At 38.4% G+C, this 18,460-nt stretch overlaps 1 protein-coding gene across 3 annotated transcripts in view; it reads right to left on the bottom strand.

Moving 5' to 3' along the window:
* Window positions 1-18,460, bottom strand: part of MMS22L (MMS22 like, DNA repair protein) — a 156,041-nt gene that overhangs the window by 20,140 nt on the left and 117,441 nt on the right. For all 3 annotated transcript variants that reach the window (XR_014017158.1, XR_014017159.1, XM_081250416.1), the window contains exons 20-22: window positions 14,473-14,642; window positions 12,057-12,268; window positions 9,088-9,251 (exon numbers count right to left, since the gene is read on the bottom strand). Coding sequence is in view for 1 of the 3 variants with exons in the window: in XM_081250416.1 (XP_081106542.1) it covers window positions 9,088-9,251; window positions 12,057-12,268; window positions 14,473-14,642 (546 nt within the window). In the remaining 2 variants the exon portion in view is untranslated. The remainder of the gene's footprint in view (window positions 1-9,087; window positions 9,252-12,056; window positions 12,269-14,472; window positions 14,643-18,460) is intronic.

Consider the following 18,460-nt stretch of genomic DNA (forward strand, 5'->3'; position numbering starts at 1 on the left):
TCGATTTCTCTAGGAGGTGGGTCAAAAAGGATCTTGCTGTGATTGATGTCATAGAGTGTTCTGCCTCTGTTTTCCTCTAAGAGTTTGATAGTGTCTGGCCTTACATTTAGGTCTTTAATCCATTTTGAGTTTATTTTTGGGTATGGTTTAGGAAGTGTTCTAATTTCACTCTTTTACATGTAGCTGTCCAGTTTTCCCAGCACCACTTACTGAAGAGGCTGTCTTTTCTCCACTGTACATTCCTGCCTCCTTTATCAAAGATAAGGTGACCATATGTGCGTGGGTTTATCTCTGGGCTTCCTATCCTGTTCCGTTTTTGTTCCAGTACCATACTGATTACTGTAGCTATGTAGTATAGTCTGAAGTCCAGAAGCCTGATTCCTCCAGCTCCGTTTTTCGTTCTCAAGATTGCTTTGGCTGTTCGGGGTCTTTTGTGTTTTCATACAAATTGTGAAACTTTTTGTTCTAGTTCTGTGGAAAATGCCACTGGTAGTTTGATAGGGATTGCACTGAATCTGTAGATTGGTTGGTGTAGTATAGTTATTTTCACAATGCTGATTCTTCCAATCCAAGAACATGGTATATCTCTCCATCTATTTGTGTCACCTTTAATTTCTTTCATCAGTGTCTTATAATTTTCTGCATACAGTTCTTTTGTCTCCTTAGGTAGGTGTATTCCTAGGTATTTTATTATTTTTGTTGCAATGGTAAATGGGAGTGTTTTAATTTCACTTTCAGATTTTTTATCATTAGTGTATAGGAATGCAAGAGATTTCTGGGCATTAATTTTGTATCCTGCTACTTTACCAAATTCATTGATTAGCTCTAGTAGTTTTCTGGTAGCATCTTTAAGATTCTCTATGTACAGTATCATGTCATCTGCACACAGTGACGGCTTTACTTCTTCTTTTCTGATTTGGATTCCTTTTATTTCCTTTTCTTCTCTGATTGCTGTGGCTAAAAATTCCAAAACTATGTTGAATAACAGTGGTGAGAGTGGGAAACCTTGTCTTGTTTCTGATCTTAATGGAAATGGTTTCAGTTTTTCACCACTGAGGATGATGTTGGCTGTGGGTTTGTCATCATGGCCTTATTTTTTTGAGGTAAGTTCCTGCTATGCCTACTTTCTGGAGGGTTTTGATCATAAATGGGTGTTGAATTTTGTCAAAAGCTTTCTCTGCATCTATTGAATGATCATATGGTTTTTCTCCTTCAGTTTGTTAATATGGTGTATCACATTGATTGATTTGTGTATATTGAAGAATCCTTGCATTCCTGGGATAAACCCCACTTGATCATGGTGTATGATCCTCTTAATGTGCTGTTGGATTCTGTTTGCTAGTATTTTGCTGAGGATTTTTGCATCTATGTTCATCAGTGATATTAGTCTGTAGTCTTTTTTTGTGACATCTTTGTCTGGTTTTGGTATCAGGGTGATGGTGGCGGCCTCACAGAATGAGTTTGGGAGTGCTCCTCCCTCTGCTATATTTTGGAAGAGTTTGAGATGGATAGCTGTTAGCTCTTCTCTAAATGTTTGATAGAATTCGCCTGGTGAAGCCATCTGGTCCTGGGCTTTTGTTTGTTGGAAGATTTTTAATCACAGTTTCAATTTCAGTGCTTGTGATTGGTCTGTTCATATTTTCTATTTCTTCCTGGTTCAGTCTCAGAAGGTTGTGCATTTCTAAGAATTTGTCCATTTCTTCCAGGTTGTCCATTTTATTGGCATATAGTTGCCTGCAGTAATCTCTCATGATCCTTTGTGTTCTGCAGTGTCAGTTGTTACTTCCCCTTTTTCATTTCTATTGATTTGATTCTTCTTGGTTTTTTCTTGATAGTCTGGCTAATGATCAATTTTGTTTATCTTCTCAAAGAACCAGCTTTTAGTTTTACTGATCTTTTGTTTGTTTGTTTGTTTTTGCGGTACGCGGGCCTCTCACTGTTGTGGCCTCTCCCGTTGCAGAGCACAGGCTCCGGATGCACCGGCTCAGCACCCATGGCTCACGGGCCCAGCCGCTCCGCGGCATGTGGGATCTTCCCAGACCGGGGCACGAACCCATGTCCCCTGCATCGGCAGGTGGACCCTCAACCACTGCGCCACCAGGGAAGCCCAGTTTTACTGATCTTTAACATCGTTTCCTTCATTTCTTTTTATTTCTGATCTGATCTTTATGATTTCTTTCCTTTTGCTAACTTTGGAGGATTTTTGTTCTTCGTTCTCTAATTGCTTTAGGTGTAAGCTTAGATTGTTCATTTGAGATGTTTCTTGTTTCCTAGGGTAGGACTGCATTGCTATAAACTTACCTCTTAGAACTGCTTTTGCTGAATCCCATAGGTTTTGGGTCACGTTTTCATTGTAATTTGTTTCTAGGTATTTTTTGATTTCCTCTGATTTCTTCAGTGATTTCTTGGTTATTAAGTAGTGTATTGTTTAGCCTCCATGTGTTTGTATCTTTTACAGATTTTTTCCTGTAATTGACATCTAGTCTCATAGCATTGTGGACAGAAAAGATACTTGATACGATTTCAGTTTTCTCAGATGTACCAAGACTTGATTTGTGACCCAAGATATGATCTATCCTGGAGAATGTTCCATGAGCACTGGAGGAGAAAGTGTATTCTGTTGTTTTTGGATGGAATGTCCTATACATATCAATTAAGTGCGTCTTGTTTAATGTATCATTTTAAACCTGTGTTTCCTTATTTATTTTCATTTTGGATGATCAGTTCATTGGTGAAAGTGGGGTGTTAAAGTCCCCTTCTATGATTGTGTTACTGTCAATTTCCCCTTTTATGGCTGTTAGCATTTGCCGTTTGTATTGAGGTGCTCCTATGTTGGGTGCATAAATATTTACAATTTTTATATCTTCTTCTTGGGTTGATCCTTTGATCATTATGTAGTGTCCTTCTTTGTCTCTTGTAATAGTCTTTATTTTAAAGTCTATTTTGTCTGATATGAGAATTGCTACTCCAGCTTTCTTTTGATTTCCATTTGCATGGAATACCTTTTTCCATCCCCTCACTTTCAGTCTGTATGTGTGCCTAGGTCTCAGGTGGATCTCTTGTAGACAGCATATATATGGGTCTTGTTTTTGTATCCATTCAGCCAGTCTATGTCTCTTGGTTGGAGCATTTAATCCATTTACATTTAAGGTAATTATAGATATGTATGTTCCTATTACCATTTTCTTAATTGTTTTGGGTTTGTTATTGTAGTTCTTTTCCTTCTCTTGTGTTTCCTGCCTAGAGAAGTTCCTTTAGCATTTGTTGTAAAGCTGGTTTGGTTGTGCTGAATTCTCTTAGCTTTTGCTTGTCTTTAAAGGTTTTAATATCTCTGTCAAATCTGAATGAGATCCTTGCTGGATAGAGTAATCTTGGTTGTAGGTTCTTCCCTTTCATCACTGTAGATATGTCCTGTTACTCCCTTCAGGCTTGCAGAGTTTCTGCTAAAAGATCAGCTGTTAACCTGATGGGGATTCCCTTGTATGTTATTTGTTGTTTTTCCCTTGCTGCTTTTTATATTTTTTCTTTGTATTTAATTTTGATAGTTTGATTAATAAGTGTCTTGGCATGTTTCTCCTTGGATTTATCCTGTATGGGACTCTCTGTGCTTCCTGGACTTGATTATTTCCTTTCCCATATTAGGGAAGTTTTCAACTATAATCTCTTCAAATATTTTCTCAGTCCCTTTCTTTTTCTCTTCTTCTTCTGGGACCCCTACAATTCGAATGTTGGTGTGTTTAATATTGTCCCAGAGGTCTCTGAGACTGTCCTCAATTCTTTTCATTCTTTTTTCTTTATTCTGCTCTGCAATAGGTATTTCCACTATTTTATCTACCAGGTCACTTATCCATTCTTCTGGCTCAGTTATTCTGCTATTGATCCCTTCTAGAGAATTTTTAATTTCATTTATTTTGTTGCTCATCACTGTCTGTTTGCTGTTTAGTTCTTCTAGGTCCTTGTTAAACGTTTCTTGTATTTTCTCCATTCTATTTCCAAGATTTTGGATCATCTTGACTATCATTATTCTGATTTCTTTTTCAGGTAGTCTGCCTATTTCCTCTTCATTTGTTAGCTCTGCTGGGTTTTTGCCTTGCTCCTTCATCTGCTGTGTATTTTTTTTCTTCTCATTTTGCTTAACTTACTGTGTTTGGGGTCTCCTTTTCGCAGGCTGCAGGTTCGCAGTTCCCATTTTTTTTGGTGTCTGCCCCCAGTGGCTAAGGTTGGTTCAGTGGTTTTTGTAGGTTTCCTGGTGGAGGGTACTAGTGCCTGTGTTCTGGTGGATGAGGCTAGACCTTGGCTTTCTGGTGGGTAGGTTCACGTCTGGTGGTGGTGTCTGTGACCTTACTGTGATTTTAGGCAGCCTCTGTGCTAATGGGTGGTGTTGTGTTCCTGTCTTGCTAGTTGTTTGACATAGGGTATCCAGCACTGTAGCTCGCTGGTCATTGAGTGGAGCTGGGTGTTGGCGTTGAGATGGAGATCTTTGGCAGATTTTCGCCATTTGATATTATGTGGGATGTCTGTGGTGGACCAATGTCCTGAACTTGGCTCTCCCACCTAAAAGGCACAGCCCTGATGCCTGGCTGGAGCACCAAAAGCCTGTCATCCACAGGGCTCAGAATAAAAGGGAGAAAAAAAGAAGAATAGAAAGAAAAAGATTTTAAAAAAAGGTATTAAAATAAAAAACAAAAAATAATTATTAAAAAATTTTTTTAATTAAAAAAAAAGAACAACCAAATCAAAAAACAGATCCACCAATGATAACAAGCACTGAACGCTATACTAAAAAAAAAAAAAAAAGACAGACAGAACCCTAGAATAAATGGTAAAAGCAAAGGTATACAGACAAAAATCACACACAGAAGCATACGCATACACCCTCACAAAAAGAAAAAGGGGAAAAAAAATATATATATATCGGTGCTCCCAAAGTCCACCTCCTCAATTTGGGATGATTTGTTGTCTATTCAGGTATTCCACAGATGCAGGGTACATCAAGTTGACTGTGGAGATTTAATCTGCTGCTTCTGAGGCTGCTGGGAGAGATTTCCTTCTCTTCTTTGTTCCCATAGCTCCTGGGGTTCAGCTTTGGATTTGGCCCCGCCTCTGCGTGTAGGTCACCTGAGGGCGTCTGTTCTTCCCTTAGACAGGATGGGGTTAAAGGAGCAGCTGATTCGGGGGCTCTGGCTCAGTCAGGCCAGGGGGAGGGAGGGGCACAGAGTGCGGGGCGAGCCTGCAGCGGCAGAGGCCAGTGTGACGTTCCAACAGCCTGTGGCACGCTGTGTGTTCTCTCGGGGAAGTCATCCCTGGATCACGGGACCCTGGCAGTGGTGGGCTACACAGGCTCCCGGGAGGGGAGGTGTGCCAAGTGACCTGTGCTTGCACACAGGTTTCTTGGTGGCTGCAGCAGCAGCCTTAGCGTCTCATGCCTGTCTCTGGAGCTCCTCTAAGTGGCACTCTTAATCCCCTCTCCTCGCGCACCAGGAAACAAAGAGGGAAGAAAAAGTCTCTTGCCTCTTCGGCAGCTCCAGACTCCTTCCCGGACTCCCTCCCGGCTAGCCGTGGTGCACTAATCTCCTTCAGGCTGTGTTCACGCAGCCAGTCCTCTCCCGGCATCCGACCGAAGCCTGAGCCTCAGCTCCCAGCCCTGCCCAGCCCGGCGGGTGAGCAGACAAGCGTCTCAGGCTGGTGAGTGCTGGTCGGCACCAATCCTCTGTGGGGGAATCTCTCTGCTTTGCCCTCCGCACTCCTGTTGCTGCACTCTCCTCCGTGGCTCCGAAGCTTCCCCCCTCCACCATCCCATCTCCGCCCACGAAGGGGCTTCCTCCTGTGTGGAAACCTTTCCTCCTTCACGGCTTCCTCCCACTGGTGCAGGTCCCATGCCTATTCTTTTATATCTGTTTTTTTTTTTTTTTGCGGTACGCGGGCCTCTCCCGTTGCAGAGCACAGGCTCCGGATGCGCAGGCTCAGCGGCCATGGCTCACGGGCCCAGCCGCTCCATGGCATGTGGGATCTTCCCAGACTGGGGCACGAACCCGTGTCCCCTGCATCGGCAGGCAGACTCTCAACCACTGTGCCACCAGGGAAGCCCTATATCTGTTTTTTCTTTTTTCTTTTGCCCTATCCAAGTACATGGGGAGTTTCTTGCCTTTTGGGAGGTCTGAGGTCTTCTGCCAGTGTTCAGTAGGTGTTCTGTAGGAGTTGTTCCACATATAGATGTATTTCTGATGTATTTGTGGGGAGGAAGGTGATCTCCACGTCTTACTCTTCCGCCATCTTGAAGGAAGTTCATCCAGCATAATGTTTTAAGGTTCATCCATGTTATAGAATGTGTTAGTACTTCACTCCTTTTCATGGTTGAGTAATATTCCACTGTATGGATTTACTTCATCTTGCATATCAATTCATTAGTTGATGGACATTTGAGTTGTTTCCATTTTGGGGCTATTATGGATAACACTGCAATGAGCATTAGTGTACAGGGTTTCTAAAAAAAGTCTGTCATCTTTATTTGTTTAATTGAACTGAGCATTTCTTAAAAAACTGGGTTATCCGTTTTTAGTTTAAAAAAACCCACTTTATTGTCATATAATTTAATACTATACAATTCACCCATTTAACATGTAAAATTCAATGGTTTTTAATATAATCACAGAATTGTGCAACCATCTGCTTATACCTCCAATAAATCTATCATTCTCTCACCTATTGCCTTTCAACCACAAACTCCACTGTTTTTGACAGCACCCTCAAGCCTGAACTTTTTCACACTTTGCTGCAAGTCAGTTCCTTTGGGAGAGATTCAGAGTTCTCTATTCTATGGTTTTCTCGCACTTCCATGCAAAACTCAGAGGTGTATCTCTGGTGCCTGGGACAGGGACCATGGTGTCCACTATTTTCTGAGTGACATACCCACTTTAGGTGCTTAATGCTTCTGGAAGGAGGGGTATTAGCCGCAGGTCCTCTCAGCATGGAATCTCCACCTCTAAGCTGGAGCAAGGACAATCAGTGCCCCAGTATTCTCATTGGTGCCATACTCAGTATAGTGTACCCATCCCATGAGTGGGGGCTGAATGGAAGAATGAAGGCCCCACTTCTCACCCACACTCCCCTGGAATACAGCCTTACCATCAGGTAGCTAGGAGGCAGAATGAGAAACACTGATACGCTGCCTCTCACAGGAAGACAGCCCTCCTACTGGGAGCTGTGGGGAGACGGAACTCCAGTTATTTAATTTACCAGTCTAAAGCAGAGTTTCCATCTTACTGAGCTAGGAGGAGAGAAGGGAGTAGTCTTGGTTCAAATATCAAAGACTTGCTGTTCTTACCAAGCTTCAGTATATTTTCTTAAATAATGTTTCTCCATTTGTTTTGTACCCTCAGAACCACTTCCAGAGAATTTAAATGCTCTCTTTTAAATAATTTTCACCAGTTTTTCTGGGGAGCAGGGCTGCAGAGCTCCTCATGTTGTCATGCTGGAAGTAGAACTCCTCAAGCTCTGATGTACAGGTATTTTGAGTGGACATATGTTTAAAATACTCTTGGACATGTATCTGGGAATGGAACTGCTATGTCATTTAGTAACACTAGCTTTCTACGATTTTACACACTGTCCTTCTAAACACTGAGACTACAAGGATAGTCGGAATTTTCTCTGAGCCAATCACACAAACCTGTGTTTAACACTGTTTCTCCCGCTTACAAAGACGGCCATGTGGAGACAGAGCATTCTGTATGCCTTCTATTTGGAACGTGCGATGCACCACTAGCTAGAGATGAGCAGCAAAATTCCCCTCCCAAACCCTGATCTCCTTCATGATAAATGTTACTCTCAATGAAACAAGGGGCTAGTTAAAATGCTATACTGTCTACTCTGTCTCAGATTTTGTACTGTATAATACAACAGGCTTTCACTGAAATTAGAAGTATGCAAACGTTTTCAAAGAAGATAAAATTTCTAAAGAAGAGTCTGGGGTCTATCTCTGGATATTCTTCACTGAAGAGGTGTTACTATCAAGTAAGGGTATTTTATATTAACATAATACAACATTTTTCACAAAAGCAAGCTTGGAAGCAGAGATGAACATTTTAAACATTAAAATAATGTGGATTAAAACAAAATATGCATCAATTTTTGAGATAAAACAGAACATTTCAAAGAGCTGTTTGAGCTTTCAGCTAGCACTTTTCTGCCCTCATATTCTTTAGGATATACACTGTACTCACTTATCACAGTAGTTAGAAGTACTTAGGTAGAAGCATGTGAGAAGCCTGCCCCAAACAATCGCATTATAATGACAAATACACAAACATACACACACCCCATCCTATTTATACTAAAACCCCCTTCAGGGGCTTCCCTGGTGGTGCAGTGGTTGAGAGTCTGCCTGCTGATGCAGGGGACACGGGTTCGTGCCCAGGTCTGGGAAGATCCCACATGCTGCAGAGCAGCTGGGCCCATGAGCCATGGCCGCTGAGCCTGCACGTCTGGAGCCTGTGCTCCGCAACAGGAGAGGCCACAGCAGTGAGAGGCCCGCGTACCGTGAGAAAAAAAAAAAGCTTCAGGATAGAACTATAGCCACTATTCTGCATATTCCCAATAAGCTTATTAAAGCATGCTACTCACAGGGAAGACTAAATAAGTAATATTTTAAAGCAATCACTGGCAGTAAGGCTGATGAGACTGAAAACAAAAGGATCAATAATCTGATCTCTTTGCCCAGAGATCAGCTTACATATTCTAGCAGAAAACTGAACAGGAGAAAGTATGCTGACCCTTCACCACTTGATATTTAATAAGTTGCATTTAATACTGGAGTCTGATTGAACAAAAATTAAATAAACTTAAACTATTTGTCTGGGAGAAAAAAGAAAAAAAAACCAAACTAGACTGAAACATGTTAGTTTTTAATCATTTTATCATGCCCAACGTCAGCTATTGGCTGGAGTTTGTTCTTTAGCCATGATATAATCAAACTGATATAAAATAACCATATATTTTTGTAACTGTTGATTTAACTGATAGGAAAGAATACACTCTTAATTTGTGAACATAAAAGTATAACAAACACAAACTTGTAAACGAACTAACCTTGAGGTTCACTGACCAACACCAAGCATTTTAATACTCCAGGGAGGAGTAGTTCAACCTCGTAAACATCAATGTTAGTTTCCTTAACAAGTTGGAGGATGAAGGCCAGAATGGATGCTAAGCGAGGAGGGAGCAAGGATCCTTTAAACTCAAAGTAGGATTTCCTGAAAAGAAGCACAATTTTATTTTTCCTTCTCTTTATAAAGTTTTAATAGAGCAGAATCAAATGTCATGCACTTTAAAGATACTGGCCTATTTTAGCTCCCAAATTAGTAAAACACAATTTTTAAAAAGTATGTATATTTTACCATGTTTTCTTCAAACCTAAGATTTTTGAAGAAATGACTGAACATCCTTTTGGCGTGCTATAAGGGCCAAAGCAGAATACAGATACAAACAAAATATAAAGCAACCTGGTCTTAAAATATACTTAATACACTTAATCAAAATCTAATAAAAATCTAACTTTCTAATATAAGCTTGACATCCTCTATCAGTTCCTCAATGATGCAACATTTTCTCTAATGTCAAATTTGCATAAAGATTCTCTCCTCATATTTATTTATTTAGGGATTTGAAAGGGGGTCTTATTTTTCCAAATAAATAAGAGGACTATACTAGAAATCATCTTCCCATTCCAGCCAACCTCCTTCCTTCCCTTATGAAGTAAAAGAATCAGAGAGGTAATTTAGGATTTAATATCTTCTCTTAAAGCAGGACAATTTTTAGCATTCGAACTCAACAGAGGCCATAAAGATAATTTATCTGATTCATTTTTGTATCTCTACCTCTTAGAACAGGTCTCAGCTCATAACAGGTGTTCAGTGTACTTTTTTTAAGTGAATAAATGAAAGTGAAAATTGTTCAGTTTTTAAAAAGTCAAGACAACATGAATAAGTGTCAGATATAGCTAAATCTAAGCTAGACATCTAAATATACTTGCAAAGCAATAATAATTTGCCAAAATGGGGCATAGAAATCACTAAAGATTATAAATTCCTTAAGGGCAGAACTATGCCTTCATCATTTCTACTCTATACAATGACTTCCAACAAACATTACATATTACAAAATTCATTCACTCTTTTTGAGGGGCAAGGGCTTTTTATCTGTTTTGTTTAATAATGAATTCCCAACGCCTAGAAAAAACATTTATTTAGTACATGGTGTGCCAGTTACAAGTCTAAGGACAAGAGTGTAAAATATGGTTTCTGAAAGCATGGGGATCACTGTTCAGTGGAAAAGTTAGATTTAAAAAAAAGGACAATTATAATACATTGTGACAGGTGCTTTGAAAGATAATCCCAGAATTCTTAGGAATTCAGTAGAAGGGGCCCTAAGATGGGGAACTCCAGGAGTAGAAAAGCTTGGGATAGAGGAAGTCATAGGAGGCAATCTCTATTTCTTTCCTGAGTATTTAAAAAAACAGAAAAAGGAACTGTTACATGTTTAAGTATTCAACTAGAAATCATAAGAAAAACATTTTTACTGTATACAAAGTAAATAGGAAAGTCAAGGAAAGCAGCCAAGATCCTAAACACTGGGCTTTAACGACTTTAAGACCTTAAGGATTTGATTTCACTTCAGCACTTGTCGTTTGGTTTGTACTAAAATTACCTATGCAATGTCTCAAAAACAGTGGTAGCGTACTATAATCTTGTTGGAAATTCAGACACAAGTTAGGCAAAAATATCATGATTCTGTGAATTGAATCATCAAGAGCACGTGACTCCAGAAGAAGGGAAGAAGCATCATGGTGCACTGAGATATTAGGTGTAGGTCTCATAAAGTCTAGGTAGTATTTAGCCCAGAGGGATGGCATTTTAATGGAGAAAATGGTATGAACAAAGCTGTGAGGTAGGGAGATGTAAAGCATTTTGGGGGGTGATAATTAAACCCATCTCATTAGGGCTTGTAACAATATATGATGCCATATGTATTACATTTGGAAAAGTTAAGTGACAGATCATGGAGAGCTAAGGAGTATGGAGTTTATTGCACGAGTCAAAAGGGACTGAATAAAGGTTTGAAGGCAGGGAAGTGTCATACTGGAACAATATTTTAGGAAAAGTAATATGGGGGAATTGTTTAGGTGGGACTGGAAGTAAAGACAAGAGATAGTGAAAGTAGTTAGGACACTGGCAATAGTCCAGGTATAATGTGATAAGAGAAAAGACATGTGAAAAGGGAAGGAAACAATCATTTGCCAAAGGCTGGAAAAGGGGAGGGAACAAAGAATATAAAGCTTTCAAACCTGAGTAACAGAACACTAGCAACACACAGAAAAGGTCAGAAGGGAGAACAGATCTTAGACATGGGATTCTGTCATGTGAGGTGATGGATAATATCAGGACATTAAAGCTACCAGATCATTAAAAACACATGAAAGAAAACTAGACAAGAATAATCTATATCACCACAGCATCTTAAAGTTTAAAAACTAATTTCATGTGAAGCTAAATACCTCATGAAGATAAAAAAAGATATTTTCTACTGTTATAGTTAAAAGATATTGGAGTTTAGTAGAAAACCTAAGAAGTTTCATTGATTCATCTGCCTAATAATGAACTGAATTATTAAGACAGAGTAGACTAACAAAAATAGGACTTCATATTGCTTCCTTTTTCATATTAGCATTTATCTTTTCACTTAACCATCTTTTATAAAATACAATTACTTCATTTTGTACAGTACAAAATACAATTAGTGTTTATCTGATGAAAAAATAGATATACCTTTGGGACATATATAAGAAAAATAATAGCTACATAGAGAAAACAAGCAATATAAAGAGCACTGTCTTAGGCTGACAAGTCATTCTGGTAAATTCTTAGACAATGCTTCTCAGGAAAAAAAAAGTTTCTAAACTCAGTATCCTAAGGGCTGACAATACTTTTGAGATGCTTTGTCATTTTTTTATAGAGAATAATAAATTGTAAATACCACCTATTTTTAATATTTAGATGTACCTTATGACTTGTACAATGCATTTCTTTAGAGATGACATCGGTGGAACAGTGGCTGAGTTTCTCAATGCCAACAAAACAGGATGTTGCCCAAGACCTAAAACATGTGGTGAAGCTGGAAGAAACCGCCCAATATACTGCTCAATAACATTCCCTAGTAACTGAGTCAAATAGGCATTTGGATTTTGAGACTGACAACACACGATACCCATGCCCTACAGGAGAAAAAAAAAAGAGACAGAAATATTAAAAGGTAAAGTTAAAAAAAAGATTTAGGAAGTTACTAATTTTGTCCCAAGCATTTATATCAGAATTTGTAACTTATCACAATCAACAAGAACAACTTCCATCATACAAACAGGTAATGTTTGTATGAAGCTCAGGGAGCAGCTGACCTTGGGTAACACCTATGCAGTGGTACCTAACCAAGCATACATGTATTGGGGGCACACACAGAGGAGGCAGGGGAGAAGAGTAGGGAGACAGATGAAGCTTCCTTCTGCCTCTCATCTTTAGAAAATTTCACCACCACACTCATTAGCTACATATATATGTATTACAAAGTTATAAAATATGTTTTAGTCTACTTTTAAGCTTATGGTACTGGTCATTTTGTCTGAGTAAGACTATAAAATTTATGCTAAAAATTTTCAATGTTAAGAAACGTGATAAAGTTTTTAAAAATAACAAAAGGAGAGAAATGCAGAAGATTAAGACTCAGAATAATGACAATTTATTTTGAGGTTTTTATATATCAGGCACTGTGCCACATGCTTTATATTCATTATTCCATTTAAATTTTTCAAAAAACAGCCCCACTGACTTAGTGTTATTTTATCTCTGATTTTACAGCTGGAGAAATTGAGGTTTCGAGAAGTTAAGAGTTTGATCAAGGTCATACAGAACTCACAATGTCTTGTTATATGTCTGCTGATTTAATCCCTTCTATTTATATAGAGGTTAATGAGATACTTTCATATGGACTGCAGTATTTGATACTTACAAACAAACCAACACCCTGAGAAATAAAATTTTTTCCTGCTAATATTAGTAAATATTGCATTTTACTAAATAATCACCAACAGAGCAACAAATCATGCTGTAAAAGTTCATTTATAATTTGCTACTTTGTGATTCACAATGTGGTTTTTCCAGAGAAATAATCAGAAATGACTTTCATGTCTCCATTTTAACTATAAATGGTATTTACCCAATAGGAGATTTTGAAAGTTTATTTCTAATGAAAAATAGCACAGAGCTGTTAAAAACGTAAGCACTTGAATAACAATTGAAAAAAAAGAAAATGGACTCCCCCACCCCTAGAGAAGACAGATGAAGAAGAGGAAAAGCTCTGTTTGAGGAAAAGCATGTTATATCAGAAGAAGATAAAGTAATAAATGGATACTTTTTAAAAAATTCTGAAGAGGAGAGCTTATACCTTTAAGAAATTAAAGATACAGCTCCAAGTCAGTTCTGTCAAATGGATAATTTACCAACATTTTCAGGAAGTTTATAAGAATTCTTATTAAGTGGACTGTTGGTTTCAGACGGCCACATGGAGCAAGCACTCCACACTGCTATTGACATAAGCAGCCACCATGGAATCTAGGAAGTATTCTATTTCTGTTACTCTACAACACATACTCAGCAACTTTGTGACTGGAGATCCTAAGTGTTTCTAAAATCTGCTGTGCACCTGTATACCCACTGCCTTAGTTCAAAACCTTCAGATAATGAACTCGCTACCTTCCAAGTCTCCAATCAACCTCCACACCAACCTAAACGTTGACCAGAATCACCTTTCTAAAAATGTAAATATGGTATGTCCCTCCCACTTTTTTGCCCCAAATCCATCAAGAGTCCCCACGTATTACAAGAACAAGTCCAAACATCTTAGTATGCCACACAAAACCCTTCACTATGTGGCCCCTCCTGTATGAGCCTCCAGCCACACCAGAATTATTTGCTTTTTCCCCATGTGTCATGTTTTCTTATAGCTTATGGCCTCTACATGCTGTTCCCTCTGACAGGAACCGTCCTTCAACTCCTACCCACTCTGCTCTTTAACACCTAATATCCTTTACTACAGCTATCTTCTCTTGCATCTCCTCATCCCAGTCTGGCTGACGGATAGCTGAGGCCTCTAAGGAAAATACTGAGCACACTGATGGGAGTGTCTCTGCTGGTTGGTCTTTTCTCTCAACTTTAAGTTTCTTGAGGGTGGAGCTTTTGCTTCTTCCATCTTTGTATTCAGAGCCCAAACCAAAAGGAATTTTAAACCTGTTCAATGGAAGTGCAACATCACACATGTACATTAGGATTACAATGTATGGTTTTGATATCTGCAATTAGTAAACTGTTTTAAGGCAGGTGTCAATTTTCTTTTTTTTTAACTTTTAAGTAGGCACACTTACTATACCTGGAGATACAAAGGCAGACTCTTCTGAATTGCAGTCAACATAGGTGCAGGCAGCTCCTTTTCTTGCTGTAATACTGTGTGTGGCAGCAGTAAACAGTCTATGATCCGGAATAGTAATTTTTGGGCTTTAGAGGTGGCAAAGATCTGTGCCCATGATTTCACAAGAGTTCCTAACACAGAAGAGCAGTAAGAGAAATTATGGTTATCTTCTAACCAGAAAATTTTGTCATTCCACTAAAAAAAAGTATATTTATAACACGTAGGACCAAGTTAAAGTTGGCAATAGGAAGAAACATGTATTAAGAGTCAAAAGACTTATGCCAAGTATTTCGCTAAAGAGAAAACTCTCTGAGTTCTGGGCCAAGAAAAACATACATTTCCTGAGCAACTGGCATTTAATACATACACACAACGTGTGGTTATACACTATGTGAATATATAGATTGAAGGCTGCAATTAACCAGATCTCTCTTTTTGCTTTGGTTGCTAGGAAACTCAGAGGCAAATTTATAGTTCAACTCTAAGAACATTGTAAGATCATATATTATGCTTTTATGTATATATTCACTTTTCCCTGGGCTTCATTATGCTACTCTCCATTTTACTGATACCCTTATTTCTTCATATTTTACATTTAATTTACAGGCTGTCTCAACCCAGTTTGCAACAAGAAGAGGTATAACTAAATTTAATTGTTAAAGCAGGAAAAAAGATTAGCTGTAACATCTTGAAGCAATCACTTAACTTCCTGGAACTTCAGTTTTTATAAGTTTCAGTTATTTAACATGAGCAAAAAATGAATTTAAATTTTGATTCAAAAGAAGAGAAACAGGGCTTCCCTGGTGGCGCAGTGGTTGAGAGTCCGCCTGCTGATGCAGGGGACACGGGTTTGTGCTCCGGTCCGGGAAGATCCCACATGTCCCGGAGCGACTAGGCCCGTGAGCCGTGGCCGCTGAGCCTGTGCGTCCGGAGCCTGTGCTCCGCAACGGGAGAGGCCACAATAGTGAGAGGCCCGCGTACGGCAAAAAAAAAAAAAAAAAAAAAAAAAGAAAAGAGAGAAACAGACTTCTTTACTACATGAAATATATTATGGTTTCTTTGATGATGGGAGTCTGTCAATTGCTACATTTAATGATAGTAAAACGTATCAAATGAGCACCTTTTGTTTAATAAAGTAATTAAGAGTAGATATATACTTCCCTTTAGAGTATATTACTGCAACTGAGGTCTCCTTTACTGAAAAATATGAATTTAAAAGGAGATCATTAAGTACTTGTCCAAACAGCAATGGTACATGTGCTGCATAAACTTTTATATTTTATTCCATCTTAGAAAAGCAAAAAAGATGATAAAATTCAAAGTTGCTTCCATAAAACAAAAAGTTTAAAATTCAAGCTCTGAAGGAAAACAAAAATATGATTATAGAAGGATATATAGATGTTTAAAAAAAAAGAACCCAACTAATAATCACTTCTAAGAACAACAAACAGCAACATTAATCTTCTGTTGTAAAAGGAAATACAATAATCAATCATAAAGAAACACAATGCTCATTTAGCAATATTTTAAATAGTGCTGGCTTCTTATTCTTCCAGTGAGTGAAAAATTTGAGGATGACAGCAATGTAAGAAAAGCTCACATTCTAAGCAACATTAGTATACCAGTAAGACGAACTGCCATCACCACCAACATTTGAAATGATTCATATCACTCTTAAGTGTCACACAGGTATTAACTTATAAAGAGCAAGGAACTTCCAACCCAAAATGCATCATCTACCCTTGTATTCTATCTTGTGCAATGGTTAAAACACTTTGCTGAAGACCTTAAGTTTTATGAGTTCAGAGAAAGTAGAGATGACACATTTGTTTTACTGCAATATCAAGCCCCTACTTTGAAACTTTCAGCAAAGAACGTTCAGATGTGTAGGGAATTAAAAATGCAAAGAAAAAGAAAATTTTTACGTAAAAAAACTTTGAGAAAGGTTTAAATACACAGAGTAGCTTTGTAAGAAACCTAGTATTTTTCCTGGCTATAAACTATTACTTATTTACTGATAAAGCTGAAAATATAGAAAACTTGTGGGGAACATACACCCACAATTGAAAGAGAGCCATATTAGAATTCTTTTTTTTTTAACATCTTTATTGGAGTATAATTGCTTTACTCCAATAAAGTAAATAAAAATTTACTCTAATGGTGTGTTAGTTTCTGCTTATAAAAAGTGAATCAGTTATACATATACATATGTTCCCATATCTCTTCCCTCTTGCATCTCCCTCCCTCCCACCCTCCCTATCCCACCCCTCTAGGTGGTCACAAACCACCAAGCTGATCTCCCTGTGCTATGTGGCTGCTTCCTGCTAGCTATCTATTTTACGTTTGGTAGTGTATATATGTCCATGCCACTCTCTCACTTTGTCCCAGCTTACCCTTCCCCCTCCCCATATCCTCAAGTCCATTCTCTAGTAGGTCTGCGTCTTTATCCCCGTCCTACCCCGAAGTTCTTCATGACCTTTTTTTTTGTTTCCTTAGATTCCATATATATGTGTTAGCATACGGTATTTGTTATTCTCTTTCTGACTTACTTCACTCTGTATGACAGACTCTAGGTCCATCCACCTCACTACAAATAACTCAATTTCGTTTCTTTTTATGTCTGAGTAATATTCCATTGTATACATGTGCCATATCTTCTTTATCCATTCCTGTGTTGATGGACACTTAGGTTGCTTCCATGTCCTGGCTATTGTAAATAGAGCTGCAATAAACATTTTGGTACATGACTCTTTTTGAATTATGGTTTTCTCTGGGTATATGCCCAGTAGTGGGATTGCTGGGTCGTATGGTAGTTCTATTTGTAGTTCTTTAAGAAACCTCCATACTGTTCTCCATAGTGGCTGTATCAATTTACATTCCCACCAACAGTCCAAGAGTGTTCTCTTTTCTCCACACCCTCTCCAGCATTTATTGTTTCTAGATTTTTTGATGATGGCCATTCTGACTGGTGTGAGATGATATCTCATTGTAGTTTTGATTTGCATTTCTCTAATGATTAATGATGTTGAGCATCCTTTCATGTGTTTGTTGGCAATCTGTATATCTTCTTTGGAGAAATGTCTATTTAGGTCTTCTGCCCATTTTTGGATTGGGTTGTTTGATTTTTTGTTATTGGGCTGCATGAGCTGCTTGTAAATTTTGGAGATTAATCCTTTGTCAGTTGCTTCATTGGCAAATATTTTCTCCCATTCTGAGCGTTGTCTTTTGGTCTTGTTTATGGTTTCCTTTGCTGTGCAAAAGCTTTTAAGTTTCATTAGGTCCCATTTGTTTATTTTTGTTTTTATTTCCATTTCTCTAGGAGGTGGGTCAAAAAGGATCTTGCTGTGATTGATGTCATAGAGCGTTCTGTCTATGGTTTCCTCTAAGAGTTTGATAGTGTCTGGCCTTACATTTAGGTCTTTAATCCATTTTGAGTTTATTTTTGTGTATGGTGTTAGGGAGAGTTCTAATTTCATACTTTTATATGTACTTGTCCACTTTTCCCAGCACCACTTATTGAAGAGGCTGTCTTTTCTCCATTGTATATTCTTGCCTCCTTTATCAAAGATAAGGTGACCATATGTGCGTGGGTTTATCTCTGGGCTTTCTATCCTGTTCCATTGATCTATATTTCTGTTTTTGTGCCAGTACCATATTATCTTGATTATTATAGCTTTATAGTATAGTCTGAAGTCTGGGAGCCTGATTCCTCCAGCTCCATTTTTCTTTCTCAAGATCGCTTTGGCTCTTCAGGGTCTTTGGTGTTTCCATACAAATTGTGAAATTTTTTGTTCTAGTTCTGTGAAAAATGCCAGTGGTAGTTTGATAGGGATTGCATTGAATCTGTAGATTGCTTTGGGTAGTAGAGTCATTTTCACAATGTTGATTCTTCCAATCCAAGAACATGGTATATCTCTCCATCTATTTGTATCATCTTTAATTTCTTTCA

This window comes from Mesoplodon bidens, assembly GCF_964165515.1.
Source record: "Mesoplodon bidens genome assembly, chromosome: 12".
NCBI lineage: Eukaryota > Metazoa > Chordata > Mammalia > Artiodactyla > Ziphiidae > Mesoplodon > Mesoplodon bidens.